The sequence below is a fragment of the Ammospiza caudacuta genome, chromosome 2 (assembly GCF_027887145.1).
Source record: "Ammospiza caudacuta isolate bAmmCau1 chromosome 2, bAmmCau1.pri, whole genome shotgun sequence".
Taxonomy (NCBI): domain Eukaryota; kingdom Metazoa; phylum Chordata; class Aves; order Passeriformes; family Passerellidae; genus Ammospiza; species Ammospiza caudacuta.
The window spans coordinates 5,672,733-5,699,985 of NC_080594.1; the positions used below are offsets into that span (position 1 = coordinate 5,672,733).

The 27,253-nt window shown below is 46.4% G+C and overlaps 1 protein-coding gene across 1 annotated transcript; it reads left to right on the forward strand.

The window, feature by feature from the left end:
• The first annotated feature begins 12,025 nt into the window (after nt 1-12,025).
• BCL9 (BCL9 transcription coactivator) lies at nt 12,026-26,761 on the forward strand. The gene is made up of 8 exons (XM_058825450.1): nt 12,026-12,229; nt 15,157-15,465; nt 17,022-17,338; nt 18,236-18,425; nt 18,896-18,995; nt 19,413-21,642; nt 23,304-23,564; nt 24,606-26,761. Exons 2-8 carry the CDS (start codon nt 15,413-15,415, stop codon nt 25,721-25,723), a joined length of 4,269 nt encoding a protein of 1,422 aa, XP_058681433.1. The 5' UTR covers nt 12,026-12,229; nt 15,157-15,412; the 3' UTR covers nt 25,724-26,761.
• Nucleotides 26,762-27,253: the final 492 nt, after the last annotated feature.

The following is a 27,253-nucleotide window of genomic DNA, read 5'->3' on the forward strand; positions in this document are numbered from 1 at the left end:
GCCCACACAGACATTGGATGCTCTGAGGGATCCTTAAATGTATCATCAATCTTTAAAAGCATGAGGAAAAAAAGTGATGCAGATTTTTTTTCTCTTTTGTTGGATTATTTGATCAGCGATTGCTCAAGACATTACAATAACAACCATTGGAAAGCTAGGCAAGGCAGCATACGAAGTAAAATTGAAGAATTAACACACTTGGACAGTTTTATCCTCATTTATTTTCGTTTCCCTCTCTGCTGCTTTCTCTGAGGTGTGTCCTGGCCGGTCTGGCTGAAGTGGGGTGTTGCAGGTGTGGGAAGCTGATCAGGGCACACACACACAGAGTGGTTTTGTGTCCATCCTGGGCACAGGAGCTGTGCTTGCAGGAGAGCACAGCCTGCATCCCCTGGCACAGGGATCTGCTTTCCTGCCTGAACTACAGGGCTTGTTTTCCCCAGCTTTTAGAGCCATTTTGGACAGGCTGGCATGATGGCTCTGTTACGCGGTGTGGATTTTTTTTTTTCTTTTAACAGTGATCTCCAAAGAGATTATTTTTAATGAATGTGTCCTTTTTTTCTTACTCAGGGCATAAAAATGGCTCAAGGGCTCATATTCTTTGCCTGTTTCCCTTGCTGGCCTCTCCTCAAACAACAAAAGAAAGGCATCTTTCTTTTTTTGACTTGGAGTTAGCAACGATGTTAGTTTTGGGATTTTGGAATTTTCTCAGTGGGGCAAGTGCGTTTTTGTTTTGTTTTGTTTTTTTAATCTGTTTTTTTTGGGTCGGGATTTTATTGTGGAGTGGGGTCTGGGGATCTTGGGTCTCACTGCACTTGTGTGAACTCTTAACACCTTAATTGAAGGGGTGGAGATGCTGAATCACTAACAAAGACCTCCTTTATCCAAAATGTTAATCAATCATTGACGTTAAATAAGTGTGAACAAAACCAAGCAAAAAAAGCCCCCACCCTAAACAAGTTTTTGTGTAAGGCCCCCTCCCATTCAGCTGCTCATCTTTGGTCAGGTTAACGTGATAAATTCTTTTGGGAATGGATTCTGCCCGTGCACTTGATTTTTGCAGTGTTTAGTAAAAGTTCTGTTTATGACTTCCCAGTGTAGTTTTCCCAGTACAGATTATTTAGCTCTTAGATGTCTAAAGAGGTTCTGGGAAAAATTGTGATTTGCTCTGGTGTGGGGGAGTAGCTGGACTATGATAGCAGTGTTGTGACCATCTTTTTGTACACGAGGTTTTTTTTTCCCCTTGTTTGTTTTGGGGAGTTATTTTGCTTTTCTCTCTTGTGATGAGTTAATTTGTTTATTGGTCAACACAATCTTCTAAGCTAGGCAGGACCTGAATTTTAATGTGAAAGAAAATAAATAGGTTTCTGGTCATACAACCAGAAACTTTGTAGATCTCTTTTGGGTATTATGGATACAAAGGGTGTGGACTCTTTCTTCCCTGTGCTTTCCCCCTCCTTCCTCCCCAGCTTACATTTCATCTTTACAGTTCATGTGCTTGGATTGTTTTCAGTCAGGGTTAGTCCACAGCCAAACTGCATTTGTCACCAAATACCCAAATATAGAAACTGAGGCGACTGCAAGCCACAAGGCTAAAATATTCATCTACTACAGCTTTTCTGAGCAGTTTGTATGTTTGATGTGGATAAGAATGGGGTACCTTTGATCCATATTTCCCAGCTATTCAAAGGCTTGCTACTCTGCAGCACATTCACTTCCCATACCTATTTCTACGTGTTTCTTCCTAGATGTTGTTTATTCCTCTGAATTCTTGACGTGCTGTGTCAATTCTCTTGCCTCACAAACTGTGCCTATGGCTTAGGAATTTTGCTGGTCTTTTATAAATTCAATAGGAAAAAAACCCCAACCCCAAACAGCAACAACAACTTTATCCTGTGAAGCAATTACACTCAAGTGAGTATTCAAACTAATTTTATCTTAAATGTGAGCTGTGCTACCTTGCAGGGCTTTTTCTCTTCTGCTTTGTAGAAGTTTGTCAGAATTTCTTCATAGCAATGCAGGCAGCCTTCATAAAATCCTTCTAACTCGTTTGTGTGGCCTTGGACTTCACCGAAGTCTCTGTGCCTCCCTAAGGTCTGTGGTCTGTTTACACAGATATGAAGTCCTTTAACCCAGCAAGTTTTGCTGTGGGCTTGGATTTCCTGCTTACAAGCTCTGCTGGAGTCCCTCTAGTCTTCCTGCTGGCAAAATAAAGGTGTTAACTCAGTTTTTCAGAGCAATTTGTGAATGGAAGGAGATTTCATTGCCGAATTTTTGTTCAAGCACTGCTCTGCCTATTGAATTTAAAAGAGCCTTCCCCTACGTACCCTTACTTGTCTGTTAGGTTTTTTGTTTTACTGCTTTAAAAGTTTAATTGTTTTGGAGCTTGACCTCCTTTGTAGTGGGGACTACACAAGTCCAGAAGAACATGAACTTTATTCATAATTAGGAATCCCAGATAATCTTGAAGAACTTGAACAAAAAAAAAAAAATCAATCTGTTGGGAAATTTCCAAAGGGTTGCCTTTAAGAACATGCAGGCTCATAAACGCTGGTTAGCAACAATAGGTGACATTTAATGTGCTGAATCCAAGTGAACTGTTCCAGTGTTCACTTCTGATTTACATTTTTGAAGAAGCAGGGCTGTGCTTTGTGAGTGCACCCTTACCTGTGGGCTGAGCTGCCCTCTGTTCCTGTGAGCTCTTCCCTCAGTGCTGGAGCTGGGATTTGAGGAGTCCTTGGTGCTCATCTGTTCTGACTGCACCACCCTGCCATGTGTGTGCTGGTGCTGCTGTTTTGGAGCAGCTGGATGCTGGAAGGGATCAGGGAGCTGATCTGGATCAGAAGTAGCCTGGCAGAGAAATGATGATGCTCAGCCTGCATCACTTTGCCAGGCTGGTTTGCCACGGGCACATCAGACAGTGTGGTGCAGGGGTGGCAGTAAATATTGGTACCAGCAGCTCTCTGCCAAAAGGAATGCTCATCTAACTACATTGCTAAGAGTCTGCTAAACTTGCTAAATGTTTTTTACACCTGTTTGTTACAGCTTCCCTTGCCTGAGAACAGCTCCTCCAGCTTACCTTGTTCTTTTTGCCAAAAATCATCTCTGAATGTACATGCGAGGTATCAAAAGAGGAGCCCTCTTGAAGGAGCTTTAAGCAGGGCCAGCAGAAGAGTGTTGGGGCTTTGCTGTGGAAGAGTTTCTGCTGCCTCAAGACTTTCTGTTGATCCAGAACATGTACTGTAAATTGACATACACTGTTTAGTATGGTTGCAATTAAGCAGTGAAACTCATGCTGTGACAATCTTGCTGAGGAGCAAGAATTCAACAAGAGTTAAAAAGCATCAGATGTCTTTAAGAATATGAAGAATATTCAATTATCATAATCAGTGGCAGTAGAAATTTTGGAAGAGGTATTAAGCCTGTGGTCTAAGCCTTCTCTTTTATTCTGCTCTAGCAGTTGTGCTTCTATATTGGGAAAGGGAGGGATGGAGTAGCTTGTTGTGCCTGGGTTTGCAGCAGGGTTCTCACCCTTCTCTGCAAACTTGATTGAGAACCAGCATATGAGATGTGCCATAGGCTTTGGTTGGATCCTGGTGAACCACCCTGAAATCTGGTAAACTGTGGCTATTCTGAAGTGAACTGCTGCCTCACAACTTTTTACATTTTATTTATTCCTACTTCTGTGGGTTGTTCTTACATATTCTTTTGCAGAGTTTGAATCTGAGCACTCTGGTTTGATCTACTTCGACAACACTAATTGAATTTATTTTAAATACTGTTATGAAATTGCAGTTACCTATATCTGAAGAATGAATGTTCTCTCTTTAGAGAGATCCCTTTCTTTTCAGACAGACTTGAAAGCAGATGTGGGGTTTTCCTTGTTTGGCCTCCAAGAAGATGCTTGTGGAATAGGGAGGGGAAGTGAGCAGGGGAGCTAGAAGGTTTGTTTTATAAAGCCTAGGCAGAATCAATGAAATCCTTTTGAAGGAAGGAAGAAGTGCCTTTTACCACTGACATGATTTCTTTCAACAAAGAAGGATGGAGCAATGTCCTCTGAGGTTTCACTGAAAATTGGGTGCTGCAGTCTTGAAAACAGTGCTGGTTTTAGGTGCTCCTTAGTGGTACAGTCAGTGGCATAAAGAGTGGATGACACACACAACAATTCAGCTGCATATGGAATGGAGGGAGAGCTTGCTGTTTTCTGTATTGGGTTCAGAGCAGTTGTTCAGGCACAGATAGCCACACAGCTGCCTGGTGAGCTCCTAGCACTGGCAATTACTCTGAGCTGTCTTGTTTTCATGGCTGTTTGGCCTCTAAAGAAAGCAGTGCTGCTGTGTTTTTCCTCCTGGTGAGGCTCTGTCTGCATAGTAGCAGAGCAAGAGAGCTTTAAGTCTCTGGCCCACCTTGTCACTGATGGTCTCAGAGTGCCTGTGGTTGTCCCCTGTGCCTTCTGAACAAAGGGTGCAGAATCTGTTTTACCTTATCAGTGGGGTGGCTGGGGCCCATGGGCTCTTTTAAAGCCAGGATTGCCTGGATTTGGTGGCAAACTTGATAACAGAGCTCGGCTCTGAACGTGCCTGTGATTTATCTACTCGACCACGTTACTTACGCTCTACAAATTGCTTTAAGTCTCTGAGTCTGCCTGTGTATGTTGTGTCAAGCTATCTTTGCCACCTTTGCAGTGTGTACAGAGTTGTGAAGACCTGAACAAAAATTCTGGTTTAGTGGCTCACTGATAAAAACACTGGGTAAGATCAAGCAGTGCAGAGCATTTTTTAGGTTGCTCAGAGCTCTGCTTTCTGCATTTTACTAAACTGACTTCTTCAGGTGTCGTGATATCACTGTTCCACTGCCTGAGAAATGGCAATGTTCTATCTATGTACCAATCTGGATTTGTTTGAGGATTGATTAGAAATGTATTTGCAGTGTAATATAAAACCAAGTTGTAGCCTGTTGAGGTGAGCAGCCCCAGCCTCAGCAGAGACAGCTGGTACAATGGACAGTATGTATGGAGAAATTATTTTCAGAACTTATGATGGTGGAAGCTTTCCACCGCATTTTATATGTATGTATGAGGGAAAAAAAAGTAAACTTCAGGTCAAAATGATTTGACAGCTCGTTAGCAAGAAAACACTTTCTTCTGCCTCTTGAAAATAATAATTTTATATATATATGCATATATAAAAAAATATTTAACCTTCTTGTGGTTGGGGGATAGAAGGTTGAAACTGTCAGGCAAATAGCCACCATCCAGCAGAAATGCTTCTGAATGCTTTAGTGAAAGGCAGCTTTGATTTGACAGCCATGAGGCTTTGAAAGTAGCGCTGTGTTTACAGAGCACAGTAAATACTTTGAAGTGCGTTAGGCTGTGCTGTACATGCGTGGCTAACTAGAGGAATATTAAATGCCTACATCTTGTGTTGAGTGAGGGAGGATCCTGCAGCAATTGGAGTTGCATGCTCCTCGTACTTTTAGAAGATCGTGTCAAAGCAGTAGATTTGATAATAGACCTGATTATACAATTGCTTAATTTCTTGTCAAAATAACATTTTTACATGCAGTGTTCTGAGATCTTTGAGGTGACCTCATGTTATTTATCAAATGTCAGTTTTTCATCCCAGCAGCTTTGATATAATCATGTAGCATCGTGGAGTACTGTGTACATGCAGTTTTTGCTTGCTGGAGTTCTTTGAAGTGCCTTACTCCTTAGAAGAGTCATTGCTGTGTGGAGGATCCTGCATTTAATAGCAGGGAAGCCAGTGTGGAATCACTGCACCGTGTCACTGAGGGTCATGCAGCCTCTCACATGCCTAATGTGGGTCTAAAAGCAAGAGAATGAGGGGTTCAGTGCTCCAGGGACAACAAGCACACCCTGGCACACATTTCACCCAGCAGTGAGCTGCAGGGGTGTAGTAGCTCTTCAGCGCTGCTCCCATGGGCATGCCGGGTTTGTGGTGTTGAGCTCCCCAGGTGCCTGGGAGCAGCAGGAGGGCTCGTGCAGAGGAGCTGAGCTGCTGGTGACAGTCCTGAGCGAAAACTGGTCTGGCAGGCACTGCTGGGAGGTGGTGATGCTCGGGGGGCCTTGGCCAAGAGCTCATTTGGGAGGAGAGAGAGCAGAGCTGTAAAGGTGAAGGTTCCCATGAAGGAAGGTAGGTGTATGGCTCACCCCCAGCAATTCCAGCTGGTGTCTGTGTCGTGTCCCCTTGCAGCACAGTGGGGAATTACTGCTTGCTGTAGCCCTGGGCTTTTCTCACAGGAGCTCTGTCCTGTACTGACCCATCCCAGCCCCACTTAGCTTATGAGAACTGACAGGATTGCAGCCCAGGGAGCTACGCCTGAGGATTGCTTCTTATCTTTCATTCTGGGAGCCTGTTGAAGGGATGCTGAAAGGGAAGGACAAACACTTGGGTTTTTTCTGTGCTGAGCTGATTAGTGACTTGTTTCTCCCAAGCCTTTTGTTTAAGCAGTGTGGTGTTAATACTTGTAGAAGAGCCAAGTGCTGTATCCTTTGTCCTGTCTCCCCATCCAGTATTTCAGCATATTTTCCCCCAGCCCCTTTCAACAGATTAGTTTCTAGAGAATGGCTTGCTGGCAAGTTTGACATAGGTGTCTTTTACCTGTGGTTGTTCATGCTGATGTCCTTATTTAAATTTTTCAAAAAATAAACTCAGAAGTAAGAGGAAGGAGATTGCCTGTAGCTTCTCCTAATTCCTGAAAAGTAAATGAAGTTTTGACAGAAGCCAAAGCTATGAAAGCAGGTCATAGAGAATTCTCATTACCCACTGGACTCCTGCATGCAGTGCTGTTAACTGCTAACATGACATGGAAAGCTGCAGAAGCCTGTCATATATTAGGGAAACACTGTTAAAATGTTTCTTGAAAAATCCCTTATTGCTGGAGCTTTTGATCTTTATCGGTGTGTACAATAGCTGGCACTCCATGGCAGCCTGGCTGCTGCTCGGGTGAGCCACGCTCCACGCAGGGAGCTCCAAACTGCACTTGTAAAGCACATGGGCTGCTCCAAACTGCACTTGTAAAGCACATTGGCTGCTCCCTGCCCTGCTAACAGAGGTGGAGCTGCAGTGATGTTGGCAGCTGTGCCAGGCTGAGCTGAGGTCAGCGCCATGTCGTGACGGGGAGCGCGACGGCGGCCGCGACGCCCCGGCCGGCCCGCACCTGCCAGTGCCACTGCTGCTGCTGAAATGGCAGGAACACTGAGGGGAAGTGCTCATCATGTTCCTCTGCAGAAGCAGATAGCTGGAGCTTAGGCTTGGAGGGGTTTTTTTAAAGAATTTTTCTTTTGGCTTTTTCCCCAGACTGATTTCTGGAACTGTGTCAGAATCTGCCAAGAGCTTGTTCCAGTCCCAAGTGAACCAAGTAGTTCAAGTTTTTTTTACATAATAGCAGATGGGAAATTGAAAAGCTCTCAGTGTTTATCTGTGTACACCTTGAATTTGATCACCAGCATCCCTTAGTGTCCTTGGAGAAGGAGTTTTACAGAGTCAGAAGCTGTCTAGGACAGCCATGCATCCCTGTTGATTAATAATGCACTGAAATGTTGTTAAATACATTAAAAATAAAGTTTAACGGACATGGAGTTGTCTGTTTGACAAGAAGTGTTAGTGTTATTCACAACTCTTGAAAGTTGCGCTTGTGAGAGTAGCGGGCAACATGTCTGTTGCAAAAGACTGTTTTAGAATGATTTTTTAAAAGTACCTAAAAAGAGTGATTACTTATACAGCCTTTATATCATGGCTACTGTTGGTTATCCATGTACTTCTCAGAAGGAAGAGAATAGTTGCTAGAGATACCATTTTCTCAGAAAAGGGGATAGTGACTTGAGAAACTCATAAAACACTTAATTCTCTGAGCCTCTGAGTTTGTACTGTGCTCTGTCAGTGATTGTCTTCACTGCATGTTTTAAGGATGTAGAGCAAAAGGTTGGATTTTCTGTGGCCTTTGTTTTGAATGGACTTCAGGAGAGATTTGTTCTTTGGGAAAGGTCCCCATCTGTGGTGATAGGGGCTGGGAGGCAGTATGGGAGGAAGGGTGTCTGTGCTGTCTTATTTGAGAGGTGTGGATGGGCAGGCACAGGTAGGCTCAGCAGAGCTGCACTGTGTGACCACACTGTACTGCATTTGCATGGGCCTGGTTAAATATTCTTAGAGTTTCTGGGATGCTTATCCTGTGGTCCTAAATTCTTACACCAAATGAAACACCTCAAGGGAACTTCTCTCCATGTAATGGCATAGATTCTTGCATGCCCTTTTCCTGTCTGTGTCTATTGGTCTTCAAGGTGCTAATTTTAGGTGAATCTGTGTTTCTCTGCTTCAGGGCTGGATCTAGCTGTGGGCAATAACCCACTCATTTAGAGATGCTTACACACCACCACAGGAGAAGGTATTGTCCCTGTGGAGGTTGCAGTGCTGCCTGGTGGAGATTGTGTAGCCCCCACAATTGTGTCACCTCAGCTTATTTTAATACAAGTTCTTGATTATTCTGTTTATTGATAGAGTAATTTCTGCTATAAAACGGTGAACGTAGAGAGAATCCTGTGCAGACTTTGGAATAGCAGTGATTTCTCTGATGGGGTTAAGATGGAATCCTCTGGGAGACTGTGAGAATTTTGTGTATCATTTTTATTGTTATGACATGAGCATAGCAAAGTCCACACTGTTTTGGGGTAAGTGAGGACCATCTAGAAACTGATGACTGGCTGTGAGTTGCTATCTAATCACCTTAGATGAACAACTTATCTCTACCTACCCTTAGGTATCCAGGTTATCTGTCTGAAGGTACCTGAGGTATTTTCTGCCCTTGTTTATGAAAAGGGGCAGAGGGACCTGGCAGAAGATGGGCACAAAGGCATTTCAATAAGCATAAGTTTATCCATGCCTTTGCCATCAGTCAGCACTGCCTCCTTTGTGCCAGTGAGCGCATGGACACCTTGTGGGATGAAATAGGAAATTTGTCTCCTAAATATTATTTATAACTTCACAAGTGCTGGATGGGATAGAGTTGGATTGGCTCAGGCTGGTTGAGGTTGCTTTCCTGGCTCCAGTACAGAGCTGGTGTGCAGAAGGCAAGGTTGCATTTTTGACAGACCTATTTGAATGATGATGGGTTCAATCCCAGTAGTGTGACAGGCATGTGCTTTATCCATTCGTGGGAAAGGATGAGGAAGACAGCTTTTGCTAGGAGGCAGAGATAGATTTAAAGGTGTATTTAATAGCCCCTGTCTAAAAATTTGGACTGCTTCAAGGGATTGAATTGTCCTGTGTCCCTCTATCCTCAAGTGTCAGAGGGAGATGTATGGGGTGTAGAACATTCATGTCATTTTACTGGTTTGCTTTTACATGATCTTAAGGAAGTCAGACAGCTCAATAAAAGCTTTGAATAACACTGCCCATGTCCTCCTTGTTTGCCAGTCGCTCTCCTTTTCAATGAGGTGTGTAATCAAGCACTTTATTAAACAGCAGCTTATTAAAAAGTAATGTGCAGCTCAGCTGCAAGTGTGTGAAATAAGCAAATGCTGAACAAAACTGCTAAGTGCAGCACGTGCTGAACACCAGTGGTAGCTCTTGGGTGTAGTGGAGTCACCTCTTGCCAGTGCAGCTCTTCTCCCTCTCATGTGGTTGAATGAGGGTCGGAGGAATTGGAGGTGCCCTTCCCAGTGGAAATGTGCTGAAGGAGCGCGTTGGCTGATTCACTGCCTTGCCCCACCTCTCAGGTCACACAGGGAATCCACTGGTGGATGCACTTGCACAAGTTTGCTTCCTGGTGGCTCTCAGGATCACTGGTTGCTCAAATTCCTCCTGCTGCTGCTATTCTTGGTTCCTTCTAAAGCTTCTGTTCTTCCCTGAGCATTCCCTTGTCCTACTCTTTCTCCTTCTTTACCCACTCCACTGTCACAGATACAATTCAGGGTGCAGGCTCAGCTTGCATTCAGAGTTATCATTTGTTTTCTGAAGCAGCAGGTCTCCAGCCTCTTTTCTTTTTTCATGCTGATTTTGAGCACTCACCACCCTCAGTCCAGCACAGACTGACAGTCTCAGAAAGGCCACGGGGAAAATAGCAGTGTGCTCTTTCTTGTATGCAGAGAAAGGTTTCTTGCCTTTAATGCTTCATGTCACAGTCAGGCCACAAGTCTGATACTTTTATCTACTTGGTATGCTTTTATTTCATCTCTCCACATTCTCCTCCTCAAAGAGGGAGAAAAGACTGAAGTGAATCAGTGATAACTGCAGCTGTTCCTGCTGGAACAGCCATAATGCTATATACCTCCAAGTACTTGACCACTTGTCACTATCAAGCTTCTTCAGCTTAAGGCCATAAAATAGGAATTAGCTAGTTTGAATTTTTTTAAGCCTTCTGTTTGCAGTGCAGTAATATGGTGGCTGGTTTGTAGAAGTACAGGGGTGGTCAAAATATTTACTGAAAGGTAAACTGAGATGTGCATTTGCATCTCATTAGTTACTGTGTGGTAGCTGCTTTGTGTGCGTGCTGTCAGCCTTTTGCCCTTAAATTCACTGTGAAGCAAACTGCCTTGTGCTGACAGGGCTAAGGCTGTGCAGGTCAGCAGCAGAGATGGGACACAAGGGAATGGAATTACAGTGCAGTAACTGGGTAGCTAAAAGATGGATGGTGCCCCTCTTGCAGTCCTGAGCTATGGTCTGCAAGGCTGGGATTGAATGTTTCAAGGAACAGAGCTCTGAGCAATGTCTGTGATAGATTCTCTCCATCCTGGTGTGTGCTGGTGTTCACAGGCTTTCCTCTTCAAGGGAAATGTGATTCCTGTCCCTGCTCTGGTAGAGGTGTGTCGGTATTGGCACTGGCATGGCTTAGCCTGTATTGTTTTGCTGGGTGGGGTGGGGGAAAGGGGAGAGGAGATAAAACAGGGTAATTGGATTCAGGGACGATTGTGCTGCTGTGGTGAGTTTTACTGGATGAAGCAGCTTGTTGCGATAGGTGTTTGTTTCAGCTGCTGTCTGCAGGTGTGACTTGGCTAGATAAGGATGGTCTATCACCTTGATGATTTCATTGTTTGATTTGGCTGGACTGGGTGGAGAATGTAGCTGCATTGTTTGGGACTAGCTTTGTAGGTTGGTTTTGTGAAGTGCATTGCATGGCAGCACATTACTACATTATTAAGGTGAAGCTGCAGGAGATAATAGTTGGAGAATGTTGGAGGGAAGAGAATCTGCACAGGCTTTCACAATGCATAACTAGTTGAGCCTCCAGCTCCTGGGTTTCTGTCAGGAGATCTGGTCAGCAGAATGCATTGGGATTACACAGAAGAATTTTGGTAGTGATTGCAGTTTGCAGTTGTACTTTAACTGCAAGGCTGTCTATGCTGTGTAAATAGCTGAGAGTGCTCTGAGGTAGCACGCTGGCCCTGACAGTGTGAGTGCTGTCTGGATTCACACTGTCTTGCAGCCTCTACAGTTTTCACAGCGGGTGAGGGAGAAGCTGGCAGGTCACTGCTGGTTTTTTTGCTAACCTCAAATTTAGCAGTAAGCTGCTCTTCAGAGCCTGTGTTTCCTTGTATTGCTGAACGTTCAGGCACTTAAACTTGCTTTGGATTCCCTTCCTCCTGGAGGGTATGCAGTGATGTGAAGTAGGAGCTGCCAGAGCAGTAGATAGTGCTTCCTCCTTCTAAAACCTGCCTGGTTTTCCCCTAGATATGATTGCCTGGCTTTTCCTGATATTTGATGTTTCTGTTTATACATTGGCTGGCTGTGGAGGAGGTTGCATATATGAAGCACAAGGGTTTGGCAGGAGTTGCTGGGCACATTGTGAGGGGAAGGTGAGCCTTTGAAGAGAGGTGGGTGCAGAGAAGGGAAGATGACATGCCCAAGCTTTGTGCCAGCTTCTCTAAGCACAGATGAGCTCATGGGAATCCAGCTGGCTAAACTTGGGAGTTTATTTCCCTATTTCCCCTCCATGGGCAGCATGGATCTTCAGAGTCTTCCAGTCTGATGGTGGCTTCTTGGGTGCTGATAAATCTTTCCAGGCTGAGCAGAGGCTTCCCCTTGGTGGTTCAGAGCAGCTTTTGATTTCCGTGCTTCTGTGGCTGAATGCATGGAAGGGGTGTACAGCTTATCTGTGAGTTCTTTTTGGTGAAACCCTTTCTCTTCTTTTTCCAGGTGACTGTTTTTTGTGAGACAAGTGGTTTGCAACTCATGGCCTCCACAATGAGTACTGCAGTGTCGTGACACCAGGGGTCTTGGTAAGCTGCTTGTTGGAAAAACAAACATCTACAATATCTCCACGAATGCAGATCCATCTCTTTTGTCTATGCAGTTAAAGTTTGAGTTAATTTAAAGCCATCCAAATTGTAGGCTGCAAACAAGTGGGGTGCGGCTACATTTTCACCTGTTCTCACCTCCTCTTCTGAGCTTGTAATGATAGTGATGCAGTTACATGATCAACCACATCAGGGGGAAAATCCAGCTGAATAGAAATTTCGGTTGTTCTCCTTGGGTTAGTTCCCATTCAGATCTTTGCCCGATATGGTGAAAATGAGTAGCTAGCTGAACCATCCCATTTCTCTGCAACCTTTGCCTGCCATACCTTAAAGCCATCCTGAAAATACAGCCTTGGATGTAGCTTTGCAAAATGTCTTGAAAAGTGGTTTGACCATTCACTGTCACTGACCCTACCTCTAATTTTAAAGCAATGATACAGGCTTTGCTATGGTAGGCAGACTCCAGCTGCAGAAATACATTTCTCTAGAGCTTTTCCATTATTGAACCCTAGATTCCCAGGCATATGTGTGTTAGAAGTGCATTGAGAAAAATCATGAGACATTCCATTTCACATTATAAAAGATGGTACGTTCCCCGTGTGCAGAAATAAGAAGCTGAGGAAGTTGAGTTGCTGTTGTTCCTCCAATGAATATATTGATGTATCCTTTATAGCTCTCTCTGGTAAGAATAAATTTAAACTGAGATTGGAAAACACTGTTCCCTTGCACAGCACATCACTTTAATATATATGGAAGATGTGTATATAGAATAATAACGTTAAAAAATTGGAGGGTTCTCCTCCCCCCCCCCGGGTGAAGTACTTGAAAGTTTGGTGATGTCAGGAATCCCATGATCCCATGTAGCCAGTTGATTGTGATTCTTCGTGTTTTCTCATTGCACTGTGCAAGACTGGGACCCTTGAGATAATCTTGTAATAAAAGGTAACATAATGCATAAATATCCAAATGGAAAATCTGAGGATTAAGCAACCAGAGTACTTAAGTTCATCATGCAGGCATCTACGTCCTGCTGTAAGCATCAAGCTCTGCTCACTATTGTGCTGTTACTCCTGTTCTCATTTCTTTTAACCTGGAATTCACTGTATTTTCAGTCACACCTTCACCTTTAGTGAGGGTGCAGAAGTTTCACAGAGTTCCACTGGCTTTTACAGATGTGTCAATCTCTTGGAAAGCAGAGTTGGGTGCTGTTGATAATGTTACAGTTTTCTTTAATGAAACAGACATAGGAGCCAAATTTGCGTGCAAAGATGATACAATTTAGATATGTGTGAAGAGATTCTGTCTCCTCTTTACTGTATCTGTATAGAACCAGCTGTAATTGCAACATAATAGTAGGAGCAATAGGGATAGGGTAACTCCAACATTGTTGCCAAAATCAGTGGTATAACCAGCCAATAGCCCCAGAGAGGCATGTGGGTGCTCTGGAGTGTGTGGCTCAGGCTGGAGTTCATCTGATTATGCCTGATAAGAGGCCTTTAAAATGAGACATTTGCTGCAGAAACGTTCCCCACATTAATAGGTTCATGCAGCACAGTGGAGGTGAGAACAGGCAGTAGGATGACTTCTCTGACTCATTAAGGAGATGTGGGATAGGGAGGAGAATTTTTGTAGGTGATGCAGAACTTCACACAACTACTGCAGTGTGGATCATGATAAAGTAGAGCAGCACAAAGTCACTAACGTGTGCAACAGCACAACTTCACAACTGTACCAATCTGGGGAACTGAAAAACCGTGGTGCTTAGTACTACCAGTTGCTGGTAACTCTATTTGGCCAGAGGTGATCATAGAGTGCCCATGTCTTTTAATCCTCTGGTGTCATCAGCACATGAGCCAATTTTTTGTTTTGAAATGCAGCTTGAACAGTAGTTTCTTCATAAAATTCAAGACACTCCCATCCTAATAAGATTTATATTGTTTCATTTGGTATATGTGGGAAGAAACTACTTCTTTGGTGCTGAGAAGGAATATTGGGAATATTTACATTTGAATAATATTTAACTAGCAGTGCTTAATACATAAACAATAAATCTTGGTTAGATTCTAAATTAAGTGGATTTGCATCTGAGTAGGTGAGATGAACAGGAGAGATTTTGTTGAAACATAAACAAGACAGAAATTTGTTCCAAAATAATTTAGCCCAGAGCATGTAAATAGTAATGTTCAATAGTTTCCACCTCCAGAAACAGCTTTATGTGCCTTACTGCCTACGTCATGCGTATTGTTTCTTAGAAAGAAGCTGAAAAAGCAGCTGCTTTTTTTGTGCCCATTTTTTTAAAGCCTCAATAATGTGTGGTGTGTTGCTGAGCAAATTTAGCTGGGTACTACTCCAGTGCTTTTTTGACCTTTCTAATAGATATGATGAGTGACTAACCCCTCATGCTTTCAGAGTAATCTCACAGAGCAGTAACTTACAGGTGGTCAGGAAGGCATTTTATTTTATTTTTCTCCCTTTGTGTAACCCTTAGCACACATCATTGAACATGTGTCTGGGTATATTGGACCAAAGAGACAAAAGATTTAAGCAGAGTTTATGTTCTTAAGAAATATCAGATTATGGCCATTCACAGGGGAATTTTGGATAGCTCAGTCATGTTGGGGATTTGTACTTTTGGCTTCCTGCTGACTTTTGAAGTGTCTTTAATGTAGTGTTCAGATTCAAGGTGCTTCCCTGTTTTGTTGACTCCAGAATGATTTGCTTTGGACAAAGGGAAGATGGCCTCACTGCCTGTAAACTCAATGGCCAGCCTGGGCTGCCTCTGGTCTGAAATACACATCTGTCTTCTTGGGAATGGGGGAAGAAGTGCCATGCATAACTTCACAGCAGACACATCTGCTTAGGAAGTTCCTCATTGGTTTTCTGTTCTCTCCTTGTGGGGTGCTTTGCAGTGTGCCCTGGAGATGCGAGACTTCCCCTGGGCAGCAGGAGGCACGCATCTAGAGAATGCTGGAGCTGCAGGAGGGAAGTGCCCAGTGCAAAAGCAGCGAGGAGCAAAGAGGAAAAAGGCAAGCAGGCAGCCAGCACTGAGAGGAGCGGGTGGCAGGAAGCGCTTCGACGCTGCCTCTGGCGGCACACGCTCCCCAGAGGAACTTGACGAGAGCCCATCTGCGTGTGTGTGAGACTGTGAGCTCAGGATTTCTGTCAATGCATTCCAGTAATCCCAAAGTGAGGAACTCCCCGTCAGGCAACACACAGAGGTAAGGAGAAGAGCCTGCAGTCAGCTGCTGTGGGTTGGTGCACGTTGCCGTCCCTGCTCTGCTGCTGGATTAGCCCAGGGACTGTGGCAGTGTGGCTTCCTGGTCCCTCTGTGCTCCCATCAGCCTGCTGAGTACCTGAGCAGTGGCTGCACAGTGCTGGTGGTCTCCATGTTTGCAAGGCTCAGGATGAGCTGAAAGCTGTAAACCCAGGAGGCATGGGTTTTCTGTTCCTTGTGCTCTCCTCCCTTCTACCAGGTGCCTGGATAGGCAGCAGGAGGATAAACCTGCTGTTTCTACCTTGGTTTTTTTTTCCCTTTCCTCCTCTTCTAATTATCTGTTTCCTGAGAGACAGCCGGACATCAGAAGGTCTCTCTGTACTTTCACACAAAATGCTTTCTCCATATTATTGGCTTGAACAGCCTGGAGAACTGATCAGCTGAGCACTGAGATCCTCTGCATTAGTCGTCTGCCAGTGCAGCTGGGCAGCATTTCTTCTCCACTAATTTGGAAAGGGAAAAATCTGAAAGCAAAGCAGTGTCCAGGGACTTAGAATGGTTCTGATTGACAGCATTCTCGAGTTTGAGTTTTTACTCCTAGAGGTCATCTGTAGCTTAACAGTGTTTCAGAGGGAATGCTTCTGAGTCAGATGTCTGTCCAGAGGAGGGAACAGCTTGTGTGAGTCCCACAGTGAGGATGCTAGGAGGAGGATGCCTGTTGGAAGTGATAGTGATGATGCTAAAACACAATGCAGAAGATCCAGTAGCAATGGAGGGTGAGGAGGGAAGGGGTGCCTAATACCTGCAGAGGAGCAAAAGAGTTTTAGGATGCAATTTGCTGGATGGAAGAGGAGTGAAAGACTCTGAGTCTCCTTTGGCAAACTGAGGAGGATTCATCTGCCCCATTTTGCAGGAGTGTGCTTGGAGATGGTATCCTTCACTTTCCTGATTCAGGGGCAGGTTGTAGCTGGTTTAATTGTTTTCACGGTCAGAGGTTTGTGTTTCTCTGGCAGCTCGCCCCGGTGGATGACGAATGCTGCAGCAATGCTGGGTTTTCCTTGTGCTCCCTGTAGAACTGGATAGGGAGGTGCAAGGGACGGGTTGGGGGGGGGTCTGCTGATGAGAGCTGCAGTGTAGTTGGGGTCCAGGAGAATGGTGAGGGCAACTTTATAGTGCCTTGTTTGTTTACTCTGAGCTGGTCTTGGTGTGAGGTGCTTCTCTGTGCACATAGAAACCGTTGTCTTTATTGACAGAAGTGCCAGAGGTGGGTCCTCATGTGACAGCAGTTTCTGGGATCTGGCAGGTCTGTGGTTTGCCCTGGTGCCTTCTTGAGCAATGAGATTCCATCTTGGATAATAACCCTTTCAGGGCATGTTCAAAAAAGCACCTGCATGACTCTAAGCTTGCAGGCATTTTTTATTTGTCAGCAATTGTCTTAGCTTGTAAAGGCGACAGTGGTTGTTTCTGCTTCACTCTAATCTGTTCCTACAGGGCTGAATGAATCAATGGTGTGATTTGTCACTTTTTCCTTTTCTTTCTTTTTTTTTTCTCTCTCCCCAGTAGCCCCAAATCAAAGCAGGAGGTGATGGTCCGTCCCCCTACAGTGATGTCCCCGTCTGGCAACCCTCAGCTGGATTCCAAATTTTCCAACCAAGGCAAACAAGGGGGCTCCACCAGCCAATCCCAGCCCTCTCCCTGTGACCCCAAAAGTGGAGGTCACACCCCCAAAGTGCTCCCGGGCCCGGGTGGGAGTATGGGGCTGAAGAATGGGGCTGGAAATGGTGCCAAGGGGAAGGGGAAGAGAGAGAGGAGCATTTCAGCAGACTCCTTTGAACAGAGGGAAGCTGGGACTCCTAATGATGACCCAGAAATCAAAGGTACGTGTGCTAGGGTTCATGTGCAAGTGCAGACAATCAATCTGAGTCCTCTATGAGATGGAGAATTGCTCTGCAAGTATTAGTGAGACATTTTGTTTGTCTGGGGTTCTCAAAGTTCCAGCCAGTGAAATCTAAAGGTCTTGAAAGCAGGCAAAGAGGAGAGGTTGTCATAGCTGGCATTGGTAAATGTCTTGTTCACGCTCGGTTAGAGCCCAGAACTGACTCTGGTGGGAAAGTTCCTTTGTAACTCTTAAACTCCCCCAGAGGATTTATAAGTACAAATGCAACCTGTTGGTCTCCTTCTGGCCTTTGGCCTTTCAGGAACTGTTCTGTTGTAACTGGGCTTTTAACAATATGCAGGTCTGTTTTGTCAGCATAGATACATAACCCATAGCACCCTGACTGGTAACACAAGCCAGAGAGCTGGGATTTCTGTTCCTGGCTCCAGCATTGCCTCTGTGAGGCAGTGCAAAACCTGACCACATGTTCACTTGTCCATCTTTGCTAGGTCACCTAGCTAAGGTGGATGAGCAAAAGAAAAATTCAGGTTTTGCAGGAGTGTTTTCCTGAGGCAGATATATTTATGTTTGTTCCTACATAAAAGTGTAGTTTTCCTGCTTTTTTATGTGGTCATTAGAGAATTCAAAGAGATCGATTGTGAGAACTGCCACTTTCGTTGGAAAGGAACACAAGAGGAGCTTTCTCCCAGTGTTGCTTGAAGTACACCAAGGCTTTAGAGGAAACACATGTGGTGTAATAGAAGAATTGCCTTCAGTGATGCTTGAGGAAGAAGCAGGAAATTTCAGCAGAGAAAAAGCTCTGATCATTTTCCAGAATTGATTTGCAAAGAGATCCCAAAATAGTGATTCCCTTCTTTTCCCCTTTGTCCCTTTCCAGACTGCAATTCTGCTGATCATGTGAAGTCCCAGGAGTCTCAGCACACACCACACTCCATGACTCCTTCAAATGCTTCAGCCCCAAGGTCTTCCACACCTTCCCATGGTCTGACTGCCACTTTGGAGCCAGCAAGTGGGCAGAAGACTCCATCCAAAGTGGTTTACGTCTTTTCTACTGAGATGGCCAACAAGTAAGTAGGTAGCTGCTTGAATGTCTTCTGAGAGCAGGAATTGCATTTGTGCTCATCTTTTAAGAGATTATCAAGGGCACTTTCTGCATCAAGTAGCAAAAAGTCCTTACTTGTTTTGGGGATGCTGAAGAGGTTGGAGTGGACCATATCCCTGCCTTCTTTGCTCTGAGAAGTAATTGTTTCATTCTCTGAGGTATGGGTATATAATTTTTTTTGGCAAATAGTGGTGGATATTGTTTTGCAATCCATGCAATGAATAGAAGCCAGGATGGCTTAAACTGAGACATGAACCCTGAATGCTGATAAGTTTGTAGACGTAAGCATTTTTCTTTTGCTACTCATCTAGAGTGAAATATATGTGGCTAAATCTTTCTCCCTTTTGCTAGCTGAAAGATAGAAAGGAGGCCAGTTAAGAAAAATTGATTCTTGGTTTCAACTGGATGTGTGCATCTGCCTGTCTGTCTTTGCAGGGCTGCAGAAGCTGTGCTGAAGGGACAGGTGGAAACCATCGTGTCCTTTCATATCCAGAACATCTCAAACAGCAAGGCGGAACGAAACACTGTACCCTTGGTAGGGAATACCTGCATGGGGGTGAGGAGGGGAAATTCTAAATGTGCCTGTGTGTGGTTCAGAGAGATGGATGATTATTTACACTCTGAAATAAGTTTTAGCAAGACAGACAGTTGTCATTCAGACTGTCTGCAAATAAATGTCTTGGGTCATCCAAAGAAGAGTTAGAGTCTTGCAATATTTTGGTAGTGTATTTCCAACCTGTAGGTCATGCAGAACTAGCACAGACAAAAGGGGTCCCTGCAGTAATGCCTTGAGCAAAGTAGGTTTGTGCATTGCCAAGAGGCTGCTGTGTAATTGCTGCATGAAGGCAAATTCTGGGCTGGTGAGATTGAGATTGGGTGTTTTGTTTGCGCTGCTGATTATGTGGCATGGCTGGAAGAAGAGCAAGTGACTGAGTGTGGCTTTCTCTTGCAGAATCCTCAGATCACTGCACTTCGGACTGAACCCAAGGCCCTGCCACAGCCCCAGCCCCCCGCTGCCCAGGACCAGAACCCTCCCCAGAATGCCAAAATGCAGCCGACTCCGCCCGTGTCAGCGCCAGTATCCAAACCCACCGGCCCCCCATGTCCCATAGATCAGGACAGTCCCAGTGTGGAAAGCAAAGTGATGTCTGTGGGCAGCCCTGCCAACTCTACCCCGTTGCAGACAGAAGGATTTGGGCAGAGTTCAACCCCCAATAATCGAGCGGTTAGCCCAGTTTCCCAAGGTAGCAATAGCTCTGCTGCAGACCCCAAAGGCCCTCCCCAGCAGGGGTCTGGTGGGGACCCATCCAGTTTGGGTGAGAACCCCGATGGACTGTCCCAGGAGCAGCTGGAGCACCGGGAACGCTCGTTGCAGACCCTGAGGGACATCCAGCGCATGCTCTTCCCTGATGAGAAGGAGTTTGCAGGAGGGCAGAGTGGGGGGCCACCCCCAAATGCTGGGGTGCTAGATGGTCCCCAAAAGAAACCTGAAGGGCCGATACAGGCTATGATGGCTCAATCCCAAAGTTTAGGCAAAGGGTCGGGGTCTCGGACAGATGGAGGGGCTCCGTTTGGCCCTCAAGGACACAGGGACATGCCTTTTTCCCCAGATGAAATGGGGCCACCACCAATGAACTCCCAGTCAGGAGCCATAGGCCCAGACCACCTGGACCACATGACTCCTGAGCAGGTGGCCTGGCTCAAGCTGCAGCAGGAGTTTTACGAGGAGAAGAGAAGGAAGCAAGAGCAGGTGGTTGTGCAGCAGTGTTCTCTGCAGGACATGATGGTCCACCAGCACGGGCCTCGTGGGGTGGTCCGAGGTCCTCCCCCTCCCTACCAGATGACCCCTGGTGAGGGCTGGGGACCTGGGGGTCCAGAGCCCTTCCCTGAAGGCATGAACATGTCCCACTCTCTGCCCCCCAGGGGCATGGCCCCTCATCCCAACGTGCCCGGGAGCCAGATGCGCCTGCCTGGTTTTGCAGGAATGATGAATCCTGACATGGAAGGCCCCAATGTCCCAAATCCCGCCTCACGGCCCGGGCTTTCAGGAGTTAGTTGGCCAGATGATGTGCCAAAAATCCCAGATGGGCGAAACTTCCCTCCTGGTCAGGGTGTCTTCAGTGGCCCTGGCCGAGGGGAACGGTTCCCCAATCCGCAGGGCCTGCCTGAAGAGCTCTATCAGCAGCAGCTGGCTGAGAAACAGATGGGCCTTCCTCCTGGTCTGAACATGGAAGGCATCAGGCCCGGCATGGAGATCAACAGAATGATGCCCTCCCAGAGACACATGGAGCCTGGGAACAACCCCATCTTCCCTCGCATGCCGGTAGAAGGACCGATGAGCCCGTCGAGGGGGGACTTCCCAAAAGGAATGCCCCCACAAATGGCTTCTAGCAGGGAGCTGGAGTTTGGGATGGGCCCTGGCAGCATGAAGGGGGACATGGGCATGAATGTCAGCATGGGCTCCAACCCACCCCTGGTCCCTCAGAAGCTGAGGGAGGCAGGAGTCGGGCCGGAAGAGATGATGAAGCTGCGCCCCGGCGTGTCGGAGATGCTCTCCTCTCAGCAGAAGATGGTGCCGCTGCCGTTTGGGGAGCACCCGCAGCAGGAGTATGGCATGGGTCCCAGGCCTTTCCTTCCCATGTCTCAGGGCCCGGGAGTCGGCCTGCGGAATCTCAGAGAACAGATGGGGCCTGACCAAAGGACTAACAACCGGCTCAGCCACATGCCGCCACTACCTCTCAATCCCACCAGTAACCCGAATAGCCTCAACACTGCTCCCCCTGCACAGCGCAGCCTCGGCCGCAAGCCCTTGGATATCTCTGCGGCTGGCCAGGTGCACTCGCCGGGAATCAACCCCCTCAAGTCCCCCACCATGCGCCAGGTCCAGTCTCCCATGATGGGGTCTCCCTCGGGGAACCTCAAGTCCCCTCAGACGCCCTCCCAGCTGGCAGGAATGCTCGCGGGCCCCACTGCCGCAGCTGCTGCTGCCTCCATTAAATCCCCCCCTGTCTTGGGGTCTGCTGCTGCCTCTCCTGTCCACCTCAAGTCTCCGTCTCTCCCCGCACCTTCTCCTGGATGGACTTCATCTCCAAAGCCTCCTTTGCAGAGCCCTGGCATTCCCCCGAACCACAAGGCGTCTCTAACCATGTCTTCTCCAGCCATGCTGGGGAACGTGGAGTCGGGTGAGTGCTGCCTCTGCTAGCCAGACTTGGTGCTTTGGTTCGTGTTGGGTCATCCAAGATGTGCAGCAAAGGGAGGGAGGAGGGCTCCTGCAGCAGGTTAAGAGCTGGATGGCCCTTTCCCTATTTGAGGGGGGCTGTGCTGAGGGTTTGGTGGGTGAGGGCTTCTCCTCCTCCTGTTGTATTTGTGGGTTTGCACCCTGCCTCCCATGTGTTGAGCTCAGGGCTGATCACTCTGAGGATGTAAAAGCAAAAGGATGGGGTTAAGAGGTGTGAAAAGATATGGAGAATTGATGGGGGAAATCTCTCCTTGGAAGGGTCTTGTGATGTTCTTCCATAGCTCATAGTCATTGTATCTCAATGGAGAAGATCCTCTTGATGTTATTAAAGCACTGTGGTATAAAAGGTTCCTACAAAAACATGCAGAGCACTTAACCAGCTGTGTATCTAGACACAGTCAGGAATGGTTGGTCATTGGTAGGTTTACATTGCAGACAGGAAGTTGTGATTCAGTTACTCAGACTTCTAGCTTTTTGGAGTGATCTAACCACTGCTGTACATAACATTTGGTTACATGCTGAGCCGTGCTGTGCCTGGGACCTCGGGGTCCCGCTGCTAGCACACCTCTGCACTCACCTTCTCAAAGCTTACCCGCCCTTCAGTCCAGGCTTCCAGAGCAGCCTGGGCTGGGCAGCCTTCCCGCCCGGGAAATTCTCCTGGCTGGGAAAGTGGAGCCCTTTGCCCACGTTGCCCTCTAGTGCTGCCGCGGGTAACGGCGGGGACCGGGACCGGGACGTGCCTGTGGGGTCGGCGGCTCGGGAGGGCACCAAAGTGCTTCAGTCTGTGCCTTACTTAGTGCTTAATGAATGCTTTGACATGCAGCTCTTCCAAACCATGGATCTTTTGGCATTGCAGTTTTTTTGTATTCTCTATTCTCATTTCCTCTTTTGGTTGGGAGGGGCTGAGGAACGTGCAGTGAATTTTCAGTGAGAGTGCAGCTTCAGTTTAGCGTCTGCACATTGGTCTGGGTGGTGTAAAATTCATCAGTGAAGAACAAAGGAGATTGGAAGTATAGTTAAGTTATTTCTAGTTTTGTGAGAGGAAAGGATGACATTAAGCTAATAGGTGCAGAGAATCTTTCTTTCACTGGAATAAGCAGCTAATATCTCTATATATGAAACAAGAAATGCAATGTAAACAGGGAGTTTTACTTGTAGCTCCTGATGCAGCTTGTCACAAATGTGCTTGCATGTCTCAGCATAATATCTGCTACAGCTTGCCTTGTGCTGCCTGTGTCTTTTTTCATTTTAGGTTTTGGTTTTTATAGTTAGCTCTGGTACCTAAGTCTGTCTTCAGTGTATGAAAATTGAATAGTAAGATTTTCAGACTAAACTGGTAATTCTTCATGTGGATTTGTGGAGGCTCAAGGTAGTTCTAGTTAGAAACGTTATGCAGTAGAATAACAGATTAATCAACTTGACCAATAGGCTTATTTTTCTGGTTACCTTTCATAATCATTGACTGTATTAGTCATGTCAAGTCTTGCAATAAGAAAGATTCCTAGGTTTTGAGATTTCTAAGGGAAAAGAGTTTGATTTAAGGAAAACAGTAAGAAGGAGAAAAATTTAAAATAATTCTCTTTTTCTTTTCTTTTTTTTCCTAAGGTGGTCCACCTCCTTCCACAGTCAGCCAGTCTGCTCCTGCGACTCTCCCTGGAAATCTTCCCTCTAGCAGTCCTTACACAATGCCTCCAGAGCCAACCCTGTCCCAGAATCCCCTCTCCATTATGATGTCCAGGATGTCCAAATTTGCCATGCCCAGCTCTACGCCGCTCTATCATGATGCCATCAAAACTGTGGCCAGCTCGGATGACGACTCCCCTCCAGCGCGCTCCCCAAACTTGCCACCTATGAACAGTGTACCAGGTAAGAAAATCAAAGGCACATAAGCACAAGGCATCAGGGTGATTTCATGGAAACCTCATCAAATGAAGACAGTGAGATGGGAAAAAACTTGAGGAATATGTAGCCATGGGTTGTTTTTGAGGAAACATTTACAGTTCTCTGAGATGGAAATTCTCCTTGCAACTGTTTTTTTCTGTCCAGAAAGTGTGCCATCTTCAGAAGGTGTCTAACATGGAAAGCACTTGTGTGTGGGAGAGATTGTCCCTCAGGCAGACTGGAATTGTTTGTGTGAATGAAGGCTGCTCATGGGATTAAGGGTCGGACCTACAATGTGTTATCCAGAGGAGACTTTACCTCTCCTGTCTTGAGGCAGTGCCATAGAAGCTTCACTGTTTTTGAGGGGCTTGTTTGGACACTGAATCATCAAAAACATAAAAGTAGGCTGTAGCACCTCCACCCTATTGAATTAATATTGAAAAAGGGGATGAGTGGATGTTTCAAGAGAGTGGCAATTGGTAATGAATTCTTGATGAGTTTACCTGTAGCTTTGCAGTGTGTTTCACACAGTAATGGCAGAATATATCTGGGGAAATCTGGCTAATTGCATAAGTTCATGATGGTAACTCATTAACCTCATTGATCAGTGCCTCTTAGTCTTATGAAGGTTACCTGACTTATCACTGCTGAGTTTTGAAAGGAGTTCTGGTCGCTTCCCAGTGGACAAGTGTCCATATGCTGATAATCTGTCACAGACATGTTTGCTACTGCCTGTGTCATCCAGACTGCCAGGGAGGTAGTAAAAGTATGGTTTGGATTGAAATCCTACTTATGGAGCAGGCTTTTGTCACTGATAGGGCAGTGACAAGCTTAGGGAAGTAGCTGTTTGAGTGGCATCGAATTTCTGGTCAAACTAACAATTTTCAAAGCCACTGCTGATGGTTTTTCACTAGCACTGTTTTTTTTGTGTGTGTGCAGACTTGGTAACCTTGCAGAAAGCTCTCTGACGGCTTTATTGATTATTGCTGGTTGTTGTCTAAATGTGATTCCTTGTTTCTTCCCTAGGAATGGGCATTAATTCTCAGAATCCTCGAATTTCAGGTCCAAACCCAGTGGGTCCAATGCCAACCCTTAGCCCAATGGGAATGACCCAGCCTCTTTCCCATAACAACCAGATGCCCTCTCCAAATGCTATGGGACCCAATATACCTCCTCACGGGGTCCCCGTGGGACCTGGCCTGATGTCACACAACCCAATGATGGGGCATGGTTCCCAGGAGTCTCCAATGGTACCTCAAGGACGCCTGGGCTTCCCACAGGGGTTCGCTCCCGTACAGTCCCCTCCACAGCAGGTGCCATTTCCACACAACGGGCCCAGCGGTGGACAGGGCAACTTCCCAGCAGGAATGGGCTTCCACGGAGAAGGACCTCTGGGGCGTCCTACCAACCTGCCCCAAAGTTCGACAGATCCAGCACTTTGCAAGACTGGAGGCCCTGGCGGTCCAGAATCCTTCACTGTTCTCGGAAACAACATGCCTTCGGTTTTCACCGATCCAGAGCTGCAGGAGGTGATCCGTCCCGGAGCCACGGGAATACCCGAGTTTGACCTGTCCAGGATTATCCCGTCCGAGAAGCCCAGCCAGACACTACAGTATTTCCCTCGCGGGGAGGTGCCGGGCCGCAAGCAGCCGCAGGGTCCCGGGCCTGGCTTCTCCCACATGCAGGGGATGATAGGAGAGCAGACCCCGAGGATGGGACTAACATTGCCCGGCATGGGGGGCCCCGGGCCGGTGGGAACTCCGGATATCCCCCTGGGCACGGCTCCGTCCATGCCCGGTCACAACCCGATGAGGCCGCCGGCCTTCCTGCAGCAGGGCATGATGGGGCCGCACCACCGCATGATGTCACCAGCACAGCCCGCCATGCCCGGCCAGCCCGCGCTCATGAGCAACCCCGTGGCCGCCGTGGGCATGATCCCGGGCAAGGACCGAGCCCCCGCCGGGCTCTACAGCCACCCGGGCCCCGTGGGGTCGCCCGGCATGATGATGTCGATGCAGGGCATGATGGGACCCCAACAAAACATCATGATTCCCCCCCAGATGAGGCCCCGAGGTATGGCTGCTGATGTTGGCATGGGAGGATTTAGCCAAGGCCCTGGAAACCCAGGGAACATGATGTTTTAAGCTGCTACCATAAGACTGGATGTTCTGATCCTTGTCAAGATGAGATTCCAAGTCCTGAGGGCTTTTTTGGGAGCTTCAGGAGTACAGTTTGGCCATGCAATAGGTGAAAAGAGACCAGAGGATGCTTTGGGAAATCTCGAATGTATGGAATTACCTGAAAAAAAAAAAATTCATTTTAACAGGTTGTTTTTTTTTTAAGATTTATTTTTTAAAAATTATTTTTGTGGACTTGGGTATCCCGTGACGGCACCTGCTTTGAGAATCTGTAGCTGTATTTTGAGAATTGCCATTTGTCACAAGTTGCACCATTCTCTGTATGTTTACGTCCTTCGGACTGGCTTCTCCCAGGACTCTCGGTTATTTTTGGGGTTTTTTGTGTACTGTACTATATTGTAAAAGGGATTTTAGCAGAGACTTTAGTCTTTGGGGTGAGAGGAGAATGGGATTCTAGGCTGTTTACTTTAGGTGGAGAATCCATCTTCAGAACTTCGGACTATTTTCCTTCAACTCCAATGTATAGAAAAACCAAACTACGACCTCAGAGCAGAGTATTAATGAAAAGCACAAAAAGGAACTTAAGTTCAGTGAGGGGAATCTTTTAAAAGAAATAAATAATAAGTTAAGGACATATTTTTCAAATTATGGCGTGCTGTCCAGCACCTTCTGTCTCTCCCTCCCACTCTTTATTAAATAGGCTTCTCTCTCTCTCCGTCCCCTTCTGTCTCCTCCTATGGCAGCTGCAATACATTGTGTTATTTTGGGGAGTAAATCTAGGAGAGCCTCTCCTCACGTGGGGACTCTTCCCACTTTTAGGAAGGGGCTGGACTTGGACACTGTTACATCCTACAGTAGTCTCTCTCACTGTTTCCTATTCTCCTTTTCTTAGAAACCCCAAGTGATTTTATTAATGTGGGAGTGGAACAGACACTAAAAGTTATCCAGGATTTTTTTTTGTGGTTATTTTTTTTTCCTCCCCAGCGTAAAACGTTCTGTGTAACCTCCATTAAATTTGGTACAAAACCACTCGCCAGGGCTGTGGTGTCAGAAAAATAAAATATATTGTTTCTTACAAAAATGAACTGTCTCCTTTATCCAGTCCAGTTGTTTCTGTCTAGATCAATCAGCTGGCCAGATGCTCTTCCTTGTGATCACAGCCAGTCTAGAGGCCAGGTGGGCTAAATTTTGACAGCTCCTAAAAGTCTGGTCAATAGGCAGCTGTGTTCTCCTTTTGAGGCAATTCTGTTAACTTAATCCTGACCTGAGCTTGTTTTCCCTTGGAGTGAGGTCTTATTTCAGAGCACCCCAGGAACTATACTTACAGACTTGCTCAATTTGTTGAGGGTCAAGGAACAGATGGAACTTTGTCTCCGTCACTTCCTCCTGGAGAGTGTTTGCAGCACTGCAAGGTGCACGGGTTTGAGCTCCCCCTGAGCAGCAGTGTCAGTCTGCCCAGGCACTGGGATTGTGTCCCTCTCTGGGCACTCTGGGTTGGGTCAGGTCTCTGACTGCCAGCACTGAGAGCCTGAGATG